The sequence below is a fragment of the Xenopus laevis genome, chromosome 5L (assembly GCF_017654675.1).
Source record: "Xenopus laevis strain J_2021 chromosome 5L, Xenopus_laevis_v10.1, whole genome shotgun sequence".
NCBI lineage: Eukaryota > Metazoa > Chordata > Amphibia > Anura > Pipidae > Xenopus > Xenopus laevis.
The window spans coordinates 50,654,669-50,667,501 of record NC_054379.1 but is presented as its reverse complement, the minus strand read 5'-3'; the positions used below and the strand labels follow the sequence as shown (position 1 = coordinate 50,667,501).

The 12,833-nt window shown below is 37.8% G+C and overlaps 1 protein-coding gene across 1 annotated transcript in view; it reads left to right on the top strand.

Annotated features, from left to right (window-relative positions):
• Window positions 1-11,657, top strand: part of sult6b1.5.L (sulfotransferase family 6B member 1 gene 5 L homeolog) — a 31,736-nt gene extending 20,079 nt beyond the window's left edge. The window contains exons 2-7 of the mRNA XM_041562732.1: window positions 1,336-1,445; window positions 3,313-3,402; window positions 4,716-4,842; window positions 8,554-8,648; window positions 10,376-10,532; window positions 11,313-11,657. Coding sequence (XP_041418666.1) covers window positions 1,336-1,445; window positions 3,313-3,402; window positions 4,716-4,842; window positions 8,554-8,648; window positions 10,376-10,532; window positions 11,313-11,440 — 707 coding nt within the window. The 3' untranslated portion in view covers window positions 11,441-11,657. The remainder of the gene's footprint in view (window positions 1-1,335; window positions 1,446-3,312; window positions 3,403-4,715; window positions 4,843-8,553; window positions 8,649-10,375; window positions 10,533-11,312) is intronic.
• Window positions 11,658-12,833: the final 1,176 nt, after the last annotated feature.

Below are 12,833 nucleotides of genomic sequence, written 5' to 3'. Positions count from 1 at the left end.
CATTGTTGTGCAATAAATGGATGTATACATTAAACATAAAGGATACTGTACCTACACAAACAGCAAGTACAATAGGTATAGAGGGCCCTGCCCAAACAGCTTTCTTTTTTAATCTACCTTGGCTTTAATCTTGCTAAATTTAGTATGAACCTATAAGGGAGGAATATGGACAGCTATAGCGATAAGTGAAATTTTTCACCACATTTTGCTGCAAAAATGATGGCCATAGACATAGAATGTTGCGAGCTTCAACAAAAATTTGTTGCCCATAGACTTCAATGCATGTGAATTTTCGTCATTTCGCAAATTTTCAGCAAAGCGAAACGAGTCAGATTCGCTCATCACAGCAAGTGACTGTTGTGGTTCTGTTAGTGAGAACTTGACAAAATGTCTTTTTTCAACTGTCATTAATCACTGCTCATTCCAAAAGGAAAAGCTTTGCCAAAGGCTGACTGTAGGGAATTGGTAATGCCATCAATGCCTGTTCAGAAATGCTTGCTTGCTTAAAGGAAAACTATACCCCCAAAATGAATGCTTAAGCAACAGATAGTTTATATCGTATTAAGAGGCATATTAAAGAATCTTAGCAAACTGGAATATATATCTAAGTAAATATTGCCCTTTTACATCTCTTGCCTTGAACCACCATTTTGTGATGGTCTGTGTGCTGTCTCAGAGATCACCTGACCAGAAATACTTCAACTCTAACTGTAAAAGGAAGAAGTGTTGAAGCAAAAGACGGAACTCTGTTAATTGGGTCATGTGACCTAACAAGTATGGTTTGTTGGTATGTTTGTGTGCTTAGTCAATCGTTTGATCCCAGGGGACGGCCCTTATTTTTTAAAATGTCATCTTTCTATTTATGATTACCCAATGGCACATACTATTAGAAGAGTATATTATTATGAAAATGGTTTATTTACATGAAGCAGGGTTTTTACACATGAGCTGTTTTATGCAATATCTGTTTATAGAGACCTACATTGTTTGGGGGGTATAGTTTTCCTTTAACTGTTGCTCAGTAGCGCCTGCCTGTCACTGCCACACAGGGAAAGGTGTTTTGAGAGCAACAGCCTTATTGCCCTTTAGGGTTTTGCCCTAAAACAATTTTAATGGACTGATTAACTTTGCCTGTCTTGTAACTCTTGTAACTCTTGTAACTTGCCCTCTCTCTGCAAGCAAATTTCAAATACCCTGAAACTGAAAGTGTGATATATTCCAGTATATTTTACTCCATCATGCCACCTCTGATTGGCTTCTCATGTCTTTATATTAACCATTTATGTTGTAAAAAAATGTTTATGATCCCTAATGACTGTTATGTGCTTTTCAAAGGAACAAACTGGACTCTTCACCTATTAGAGGACATGGTTCATGCTGTGCACAAAAAGGACCCAACTGGATTTATACCTGTATTAGAATTTACTGGAGAAAACAAATTTGAGGTTTGTAAGATTCTCGCCAATGTGTCACTTACTGTAATAGGTATTGATCTTCACGAATTCTGCTGAGAAAGTTAGAGATTAAACGTGGACAAAATGCTGCGTGACATCATCATTAAGAACTAGATTCTATTGTAGGAACTGCTTCTCTAAATATGGCTTGGAAAGCTTATGTTATCTGATAAATGCAGCAAAAATGTTTTTAAAGAGGAAATATATTGTTTTTGAAAATCTCTCTCATAGTGTAGGCAATGATGAATAATATGTATTCCTGATGGTCTAAAGGGATTGTTGCCTTGGGACACCTATACTGGAGCTCCTCTAAAAATTTCTCTTGTTTCTGTCCCATTACAAATGAATGGGTGGATGTTGTGTTCTAATGGTCCTTCCCCACAAGCACAGTAGGGGGCCTATTTATTATGCTGTGCAAAACCAAATTCAATGAAAAAACTGTGTAAAGTAAATGGGGAATTTATCAAGGTGTGTTTTATTTTACGCTATGGGAATGCCAGATTTTATGCCGTTATTTTACACTGCTTCAGACATAGGCATAAAAATTATCAAGTTTTACGTCATTTTTTACACAGCAATGTATTTTTATTTTCAAAGTAAAGGCATATACTTTCTATTTTTAGAGGTGTATAATGTGATGTCAAATTATACACCACCATTATAAACCTTATGCCTTTCATTTTACTTTTCAGAAACAAACAAAGAAGAATCTTCATCAAGAATGTTAGCAACACATTTATTATTATTATTATTTAGTCTAGCAAATGTTTTCTCTTAGTTTTCAGTTCTCAGTGGTCAGGGCCTTCTTCAGGGGGCGCACAGGGGGGACAGTTGTCCCAGGCCCGCATATTTTTGTGTCTTAGGGGTGTCCGGCCATGCTTCACTTACTTGATTAGCCGGGCCCCCCTGCTGAAAACTTCAGAAAAGAGCACAGGAGCTCCAGTGCGTGTATGATTAGTCTCCTATTCAGATCTTTGTACCCTCATTGGTTGTTTAAGGACAAGTCCCAGTAAAGCTGTACAGGGATTGGATAGATGAAGTAGTCTCTTCCCTTCAGCCTATCTAATCCCAATGCAGCTTTACCGGGATTTAAACGTAATCGACCAATGAGGGTACAGAGAACTGAATAAGAGAAATATCATGCATGTATGGGAGCTCTAGTCCTCTCTTCTGAAGCTGACAGCAGGGGTGCCCGGCTTATCAAGTAAGTGAAGCATGGCTGAACCCCTATTACCAAACCCTGGCAAGCATTTTTTTTTAATTTTGGGGGGGCCTGGCCAGCAATTTTTTTGTTTACTTAAAGGAAGGTAAACTAATTGATTTTAATAACTTGTGGGGGCCCATGCCAACAATGGCTTTTTCTATCTTGTGGGGGGGGGGCAAGGTATTTTCTTTTACTTGCAGGGGGCCCCTGATCACCAATGGCTTTTTATAACGTGTGTGTGTGTGGGGGGGGTGCTGGTCACCAATGGCTTTTTAATGTTTTAGCTGTCTGTGTGGCCTGTGGGGTGGGTGAGATATGAGGTGGGGCTTGGGGGTGGGCGGGACCAGGGGGCCAAGAAAATGTTGCCGTACAGGGCCCTGTGATTTCAGAAGGCGGTCCTGTCAGTGGTATAACTAGCCATGACAAAGCCTGGGTGCATGGTGTGTCCCCTGCACCCCCAGTAGTTACGCAACTGTCCTGGTTTCATTAATGCACAGAACCAACACAAGAAGCCAGAAGCTTTACTGTATAACTAAGATATGTGTGGAAGTAAAATGATAATGAAATTGTTATATGTTGATGGTAACTTGTAGTAAGATTTGTAGAATCAATATAGTAATTTCCCTGCTAATACCTTTCATTTTTAAAATTCAGAAATTTAAAGAAGAGGCTTCACCAAGAATTCTGGTAACACATTTAAGTTATGATGGCATTCCAAAAAACCTCTTTAATAAGAAATATAAGGTAAATTATTTTTTTTTATTATGTAATACAACATAATGCTGATAAAATCTCACTGTATGAAACGCTGGGCAGTTAAACTATTTTAAAAAACGGATTTTTTTACAGGGACAAATAACTCATGGAACACAGTAAAGAAAAAGTGCATGTCTATATAGAAATGTTCCTGTTTAAGACATTACTTTGTGGTCAAGTCATTGCTCTACTTGTGTTCTCCATGATTCTAAATTGGGGTTTCTTTTCGTACAAGATGGTCAGGGTTTGCCACCCTTTAAAGAGTTTTGTTAGTGAATTATGCAGTGTGTAGGGTTCTAATGTAATCTTTAGTATTAGTAGCAGCAAAAATAAATAATAACCCCAAATAAGGCTTTGCCACAAGTTTATCTACTTCACCTAACCTTGCTAGGGCTCTGTCTAACAATTGTAAGTCAATTATTTTAACATAATTATTAATTGAGTCTGGTTAACCACACATACCAGAATAGCTTCCTACAGGGTGATTAGCATGAGTGTATGTGTATCTGAATTTGGTCAAACAAGCAACACAAATTCCAAAGAAAGAGAACAAGAGAGAGAATATTGTTTTTTTGTTTAAGTAACATGACACACATTTATATATGCTTTCTATTTTAACCATAACCAATGATATGAGGGGCCAGAGCACAGATTTATAAAGCTGTAGAAGCTGTACCTTCTCTAAAGAAACTGACCAAAGTATAAGGCGAGTGAATTCACCAATAGGAAATCTGATCACCAGTACTATGCCAGTCGTGCTGATTAGTGACGTGCAAGCCGGATGGGTTTGAACCAACACACTGCTCTTATTGCAGGGCGACTTCCTGTTTTATAGAATCGCTCCTGTCTGCCCCTTTTGTGACGTTATCGGAGGGGCAGGTCTATAAATAGAGGAGGGAAGGCGGGTGCGGGCAGGTCAGACTGGGCAGGTCTTGGTCGGGTGTGGGTCAAGGTTTTCTCCACCCGCACATCACTATCGCTGATGTTATTTTAATTACAAAGATTCTTTTGTAATTATGGTTTGGTTACATTACATTGGAAATAAATATGTGAAGGAGGCACAAAACTTTTTTTGGTGCCACCAGTTTAATGCTTGAGATTATAAGAACAAAGAGGAAGGAGGAATTCTCATTGAATACTTATTTGCATTTTAATGTATTGGCTGATTGTGAAGAGTTTGAGAAGTTATAAATGAGCAATATTACTTTAATAATACAACCCTGAAGTTTCTGGTCTGTAGCTCCCTCAAGTTTGGGGAGAACGTCATGCTAACTAAAGATATGCTGATTGTTCTTTTACAGATTTTAGTTGTATTTCGGAATCCAAAAGATACAGCTTTATCCTACTACCATTTCTATAAAAACAACCCAGTTTTTCCAACATACAGTTCCTGGGACACATTTTTTGAAGATTTCATGACCGGAAATGGTACAGTATTAATTAAGGCATTCTTAGAATGTAAATATATTCAATTAAATAACATACTTAAATTTGATTTTAAATTTATCCTATTCAAATAAAAATAAATTGTAATCATAATAAAAATAGTACTTATATACAAAAATTGCGCTCTTGTACCGAGTAGGTTGCAACGCAAGGAAAGCAATAAAGAGAAAATAAAGACTTATAGGGGGAAACTAGAAAAGGAAATCTACCGTATATTCCCGAGTATAAACCGAGTTTTTCAGCATCCCAAATGTGCTGAAAATCAGCGGTACCCGACCTGAGTAGCTAAGATTGCAGTCACTTTTAATCATTCCTATACCAACAGTACACTTGGGGAGAGACTGCAATATCCCACAATGCCTTCTGTTGGTTATATGAAAGAATAACAGTGCGCCCTCTGTTGGTTATATGAAAGAATAACAGTGACTGCAATATCACACAGCGCCATCTGTTGGTTGTATGAAAGAATAACAGTGCGCCCTCTGTTGGTTATATGAAAGAATAACAGTGACTGCAATATCACACAGCGCCATCTGTTGGTTGTATGAAAGAATAACAGCGCGCCCTCTGTTGGTTATATGAAAGAATAACAGTGACTGCAATATCACACAGCACCCTCTGTTGGTTATATGAAAGAATACAGTGCGCCCTCTGTTGGTTATATGAAAGAATAACAGTGACTGCAATATCACACAGCGCCATCTGTTGGTTATATGGAAGAAAAACAGTGACTGCAATATCACACAGCGCCCTCTGTTGGTTATATGAAAGATTAACAGTGACTGCAATATCACACAGCACCCTCTGTTGGTTATATGAAAGAATAACAGTGACTGCAATATCACACAGTGCCCTCTGTTGGTTATACGAAAGATTAACAGTGATGGCAATATCAAACAGCACCCTCTGCACATGGTAGTGGGACAATGCACACAGTAATCCGTTTGGCAATTCTCTGTCACCATCAACTTTGCAAAGAAGTCCGGTTGATCGCTGGGGGGGTCGCTTTGGCAGAATGTGCGCTGCTGGGAGACAGGGCTGTAGTTGTGTCTAGGCTTATACTAGCGTCAATAAGTTTTCCCAGTTTTCGTAGGTAAAATTAGGTACCTCGGCTTATACTCGGGTCAGCTTATACTCGAGTATATAAGGTAACTGCTAAAACCATGGTACATATTTAACGCGCTCACAAGATCTTAGCTGTATAATAACATCTAGTGATCTGGAATTTGCATGAGCATTAGTATACAGAGCTGCTATGATGTGTAGAAATGATTGATCCCAGTTCACTTTCAATTCAGTTCACTTTTGAATTCACAATTTCTAGTACTGTGGGCAATGAAGGGCCTGGGTTGGTCAAGAAAAAGATGATGTCATTGGCATTGAGAGCAGGGCCATAACTAGGGGTAGGCAGAGTAGGCACGTGCCTAGGGCGCAAAGCTGGGAGGGCGCCAGGCACGTACCTTATCTGTCGCCTCCCCCAAGTCCAGTTCCCTTCTCTTGCCGACTCTATGTATTTTTCGCATTTTGTGCGATTATACAAAAATTCACGCATGCGCAAGCGAGTGCAAATTCGCGCACACTAAACAGGCGGCGGGACTGCCGGGCCTGCCTAGGGTGCCTGCCCTGAGAGCTATATACTTTCCTTGCTATTTTATTGTTGATACCAATAACCCCAGTTAGTGTCATCACAAATAAAAGTGGAGATAAAGGTCACCCTTGCTGTTTACCCCTGTGAGACATAAAAGGCTTTAAAAGAATGTTATTGACCTAGAGCTGTGCAAAAAGTGTTACATGTTACTTGTTGACCACTAGCCACCAGGGTCATAGAAGTCTTATAGAGAAACAGCAGCATCCAATGTACAGTATAAAAAGCCTTCATTGGAAAAATAGCATTGATCTGTAACAGCTGTGATATTTCAGGCCTAATCCGGCTGTTTTCAGTTGCTAAAACATTGAAATTGTAACAGCTCAATGCCATTTTTTCCAATAAAGGCATTTTAAATGTTTCTTTTCTGTTTCTTCTACTAGGCAATATATATAGGTATGGGTCCTGTTATCCAGAATGCTCGGGACCTGGGGTTTTCTGGATAAAGGATATTTCTGTAATTTAAGTCTGCTAAAATAATTTAAACATGAAATAAACCCAATAGGATTGTTTTACCACCAATAAAGATTGATTATATCTTACTTGGGATCAAGTACAATGTACTGTTATATTATTACAAAAAAAATGCTAAATGTTTTAAAATTTTGAATGATTTAATTACAATTGAGTGTATGGGAGACAACTTTTCTGTAATGCATAACAGGTTTCCAGATAACAGATCCTATACCTGTACCACACCCAGACATGAATCATGAACCATATGCAAACTCCCCATGAATTCTGTGGTATCAAAAGCTTGGCAGAATTCTAAACTAAAATGGATTACAGTTCAATGGTTGGTGTGTAGAGGAAAAGTATATAAATTCATTAGATGTAATCCACCAAGAGCTACAGCTCATCTGTGGAACGCCATCAGATGATGTCCCAGGTAGTCTTAATTCTCTACACTGCATGTTTGCATGCACTTCATCATGATGCCCTAACTTTGATTGAGTTGACATATGAAACATGGGAAGCAAAACATGGGGCATAGTTTAATAAAATATGGGGACCCTGGTGTGACTCAGACATCTTGTAGTAGTAACTAATGCAGTATCATCACTACTACAACTAAATGAAACCTGTGCTGGACAGGAATGTGGAATTGTGCCATCAAACTACTGCTATGCATTGAATTGCTGTTTGCTTTTATGCAATACAATAAAAATCTACCTTAAAAGGTTAAATTTAAATATAATCAAAATTGAAAGCTCTAATATAAATAACATTTTCACCTGATGTAAGCCAGCATGAGCTACAACTTATCTGCAGAGGGCCAACAGATGATGTCTTAGGTAGACAATGCCCTATACGGGAAGGTTATTTACTAAAATCCAAATTTATCTAATTTTTTTTAAATAAGCAAAACCACGAGCGAACTCAAATACCCGATGTTACCCTATTTATTATTAAAAAAACCTAGTTTGGGTAAAAACTCGATTAAATCTAGCAAAAATCTTACAATTTTTTAGGGGGTTTCTTCCTGAATCTCTCACTTTTTTCAAGCTTCTTGCCGAAAAGCCAGAATTTTTGGGATTTTTGCCTGAAAAGTCACAAATGGTTGGATTTTGGGCTAGTTCCAGCACAGACACAGAAACTTCCAAATAGGATAGGGGCCTCTGCCATTGACTTATATACAACCTTGGCAGGTCTGTGATGGCGGATTTTTGGATTCAGACTTTTTGCTGCATCAGGCTTTAATATATCTTTAAAAAATTGGGTCTTAAAAAATACACTGAAAAATTCCAGTTTTGCCCCAAAAAGCCAGACTGGAGTTTATTAAATAACCCCCTGCATGTTTGCATGTACTCTATTACTTGTTTGAGAATGTAGTAATGCTACTCAGTATTTTGCAAAACAGGAAAATTCTTTAAATTTTTCCAAACATTGCATTCACTAGAAAGTATATAAGATGTCAGTCACTTACATGTCTGATTTATGCCCTAACATTTGTATCACTTTTAGTTAACCTGGCCCTCAGAAACACAGTACTGTAGTTACCAGTGATATTACATGCAGTGACTATTTTCTGGATTTTTCCATTTCAGTTTGCTGGGGGTCATATTTTGATCATGTACTTGAATGGAACAAACATATTGATGATGAAAATATTATGATAGTGACGTTTGAAGAAATGAAAGAGGTAGGTTTATGTTTAGATTGTGCTTATCCTGGGTTTACCTCAGTAATGCTTAAAGCTATTTCCTTGGCTACTCTTGGCAGTACAAGTGTAGCCTTTCAACCAGACATAGGGTATCCTTATAACGGGACATAATTGATTAGAAAAGCCTATTGACAACTATATTTTACTCTGCTGCAAATGCACTATTAGGTTGCATTTATCGAAGGTAACATATACACATGGGTGGTTTACGGTATAGGTATGGAGTTGTCCAGGATCAGATTTGTGTAAAGGCCACAAAGACCCGGGCCTAGGGCAGCAGTATTTTAGGGGTGGCATGGGCCCACCTGCTTTATAATGGGTTTGGAAGCACTGTGGAGAGTTCTTTAAATCTATCGCACACACCAATCCCCATGCTCAAGACCCAATGAGATAAAGACCTGCACGTGAACACATATGAAGGTAGAGGTGGGAAAGAGGGCCCCAGCTAGGGAATGCAGATTATTTGTGCATAATTTGATTATGTGTTATAATATAGCTCCCCTAACCCCCACTTTATTGCCCCCACCTTCGTAACCCATGCAATCATTATCAGTTATTTATTTAGTTATTTTACATCTGTTTTTGCCCAAGTGGAACTTCTAAGGTCCTTATCACATTCACACACTAGTCAAAGTCATCAGGAGCCAATATGCTGCGAAGCAGAAGTGCCACTATTAGTCTTTATTAATATTATTAATATACAGCAGCACAGATTTAATCATGGATGAAATGAATCTGGGATTCAGTTCTGTATTCAGAAAAATACTTTTTGCAGGATTCCGATTCAGCCATATCCTAAGGGGCAGGTTTATGAATCTAACCCCATCCAGGTTCCGGCAAACAATTGCAGAATAAAGTTAGCCAGGTTTAGGTAGCAAGCCTAAGGAAAGAAATCAATTATGTTTAAATAAAAAAATCAATTTGGCGATAAGCCAAAGTAATTGCTTACAGAAACACAAGTGAGTTTAGAAAACTACTCTCGGGAAACTGCTCTCTCTCTCTGAACCCAAACAAGCAAAGATTAAAGTATCCAAGTAACGTAACTAAAGCTCTGATGAACTGAACATGACAATATTTTGTTATATTTGATATATTTGTTTCCTTACATTTAAATATGCAGATTAGGGTTGGGACTTGGTTTGGTATTTGGTCATGTCTTTTTTGGACAGTTTGATATATGGCCAAATCCAAAAATTATGGATTTGGTGCATCTAGATTTAATACACAATGCTTTGAAAAAGTTGTATTATTATTATTCACATAAGTCTCTACCCCAACTGAAGTTCCAGCCACATACACATACTGTACACGCAAAGGTCAACCTCAGGATGGAAACAGAATTACATGTAGTAAACATATAAACTCCATGCAGTAGTAAGAATCCCTGCAAGGTAGCAATGATTATCTTTTACTTGCAAAAACACATTTTGACATAGACAAACTAATGTCATTTTGAGACTTCTAGCTTTGTACAATATCCCTCTCTTCATTTTAACTCTTTTTAAATATTTTTTTCTCTCTATTATTGTGTCTTCCTCTTTTTTTCTTCATTTTGCTTTTTCTTCAACTATTTCAATACATTTAATAAATGTATCCATACACACACATACATTCTTCCCCCCCACTATTCCTTCTTTTTTGTTTTACATTTTCTGATTTATTTCGATATTGTGTTTGACCTCTGTGGATCCTATATGTTTGTGCAGGACCTGGAGGCAGCAATAAAAAAGATGTCTTTATTCTCTGGGTTCTCTCTGAGTGAGGAGCAGATACAGAGCATTGCTGATAAGGGCACCTTCAAGTCCATGAAGGAGAAATCTGAAAAAACTCATGGTGCATTTGGAAAAGTTCTTTTTAGAAAAGGTGATAATGAAAAGTTAATTTAAAAGTGAACAACCCTTTTAAATCTTCTGTTACATATGGGCCCCCTAAGAAAAAAGTAAAGAAAACTGTTCTAAGAGAATGCTGCATTTTGACATTGTATAAGATGGTAAAAAAAGGTATAAGATCAATGAGTTTCAACTATTTATAAAATCCAACTGATTTCTTTGCAAGCATACACAATAGGGATAATGGCACACGGGAAGGCCTGTTTCAAATTTATAAATTTTTGAAGTCTTATTGTATTTTGAAAACCATTTAAAAACTCATTAAACTTGAAGGTGCTTAAATTTCTCCAGTACAGATGTCAGCCATACAGCTAGTATCAATGCAAGGTTGAGACTCAAACCCCTTTAAATTAAATACACCTAATAGGCTGGTTTTGCCTCCAATAAGGATTAATTCTATGTTAGTTTGGATTAAGTACAAGGTATTATTTTATTATTACAGAGAAAAAGGGAATCACTTTTAAAAAAATTTATTATTTGGATAAAATGGAATCTATGGAAGGCAGCCTTTCTGTAATTCGGGGCTTTCTGGATAATGGGTTTTCGGATAACTGATCCCATACCTGTACCATATATGAGGAGAAGGAATTTGATAAAGCAGAAACATTGGCCTGACAATGAATCAAGCTTTCTAAGTGATCGTGGGTGCATTCCATCAAGCCCCAGAGACTTGTTTGCATTGCCTTGAATTAAATGATTGAGTATATCTTGATATTGATTACCCACCGACCACTTGTTTGTGTTTTTTCTCAAGGTGAAGTTGGAGACTGGAAAAACATATTTACAGAGGCTCAAAACCAAGAAATGGATGCAAAATTTGAACAGTGTTTAGCTGGAACGAAACTAGGAGAAATGTTGCAGTACAACGTGTACTGCAAATAATGAACACAGAAACCCAGTGTATTGATTATTCTATGGGTTTTTGCATATAAATCGTTTTAAAAATGTCCCTTTGTTCATACCATTACTTATTAAAGTGTATTAATGCATTATAAGAAAACTACCTCTTTTTGAATTTTAAAAGTGACATGATGGTGTAACAAACAAGAATGTGCCAGTGCATTTTACTCTTTTACATAAAAGGATTGTGCTTTAAAAAGTTGTGTATAGGGATAATTTATTAAAAATTTCTCCAGGAAGGCTACTTGTCCCACTATCTGTTCCACTTACTTTTGCAGACTTTGCAAGGGTTGTGGGCAGCACTCAGCACACTGAACTGTAGATTAGGAATTTGTAACCAATCAGCAGTTAGGCTGACCAGGTAACTAAAGTCTGTGATATCCCCTCCTACTGTGCTTTTGGCAGGGGCCACTAGAACATAATGGCCCCTGCCAGTCCTCAGGGACTATAGCAGATCTATAGGAAGCACCAATAAATGGACAATTTTCAAAGATAATAATTTTTAGCCCAGAGTGAAACCAGCACGATATAGTACTTATTATTGCTTACAAAAATCGGGGAACTTTCGGTTATACTATGATAGCCTTACTGACTGTGACAAAGGAAAATGTAGCAGCAGCAAATAGAAGTGAAGCCTTTAACTCTTACCATTTACTATTTTCATATGAAGAAGGAAAATACAATTTTACAATTTTTAGCACTAGTGTATCTGCTACCTGATGCAGCAAATTAGGCCTAGACATCTGCGCAGTTTGGGTAAATGCCGGCTGGGTCAGTCAATTTAGGGTTACGAAAGTCAGAGGAAGTGGAGTCACCAAATTGGAGCTAAAAAGCTGAAAGGAAGCCGAAAAGCCGAATGGCAGCAGAAACCGCCAATAAGAGCTGAAGCAGATGAAGATAATGAAGAAGCTGCTGTCGCCTAGAAGGAAGAACGCCTGCCAAATATTAAAGATAGGTAACTTTCTACTTAACACAAATGTTTTTTTTAAATCCCTGGCCACAGTGTTGTTGCTGACCTTATGGGTTTTTTTAAGTTGAGGGGGCTTGCCACCAATGTTTTTTTCTTTAAACTAGGGGGAAGTTGGCCACCAATGGTTTTTTTTTTTTTAACTTGGGGGTGGCCGGCCACCACCACCGTTTTTTTTTTTACTTGGGGGCTGGCCACAAATGTTTTTTTAACTTGGGGTGCTGGCCACCAATGTTTTTTTTAACTTGGGGAAGAGCTGGCCACCAATGGTTTCTTAAATTGAGGGGGCTGGCTACCAATTTCCTTTAACTTGGGGGGGGGCTGCCACCAATGTTTTTTTTTTAACCTGTGGGGAGTTGGCCACCATTGTTATTTTTAACTCGAGGCTAGCCACCAATGTTTTTTTTT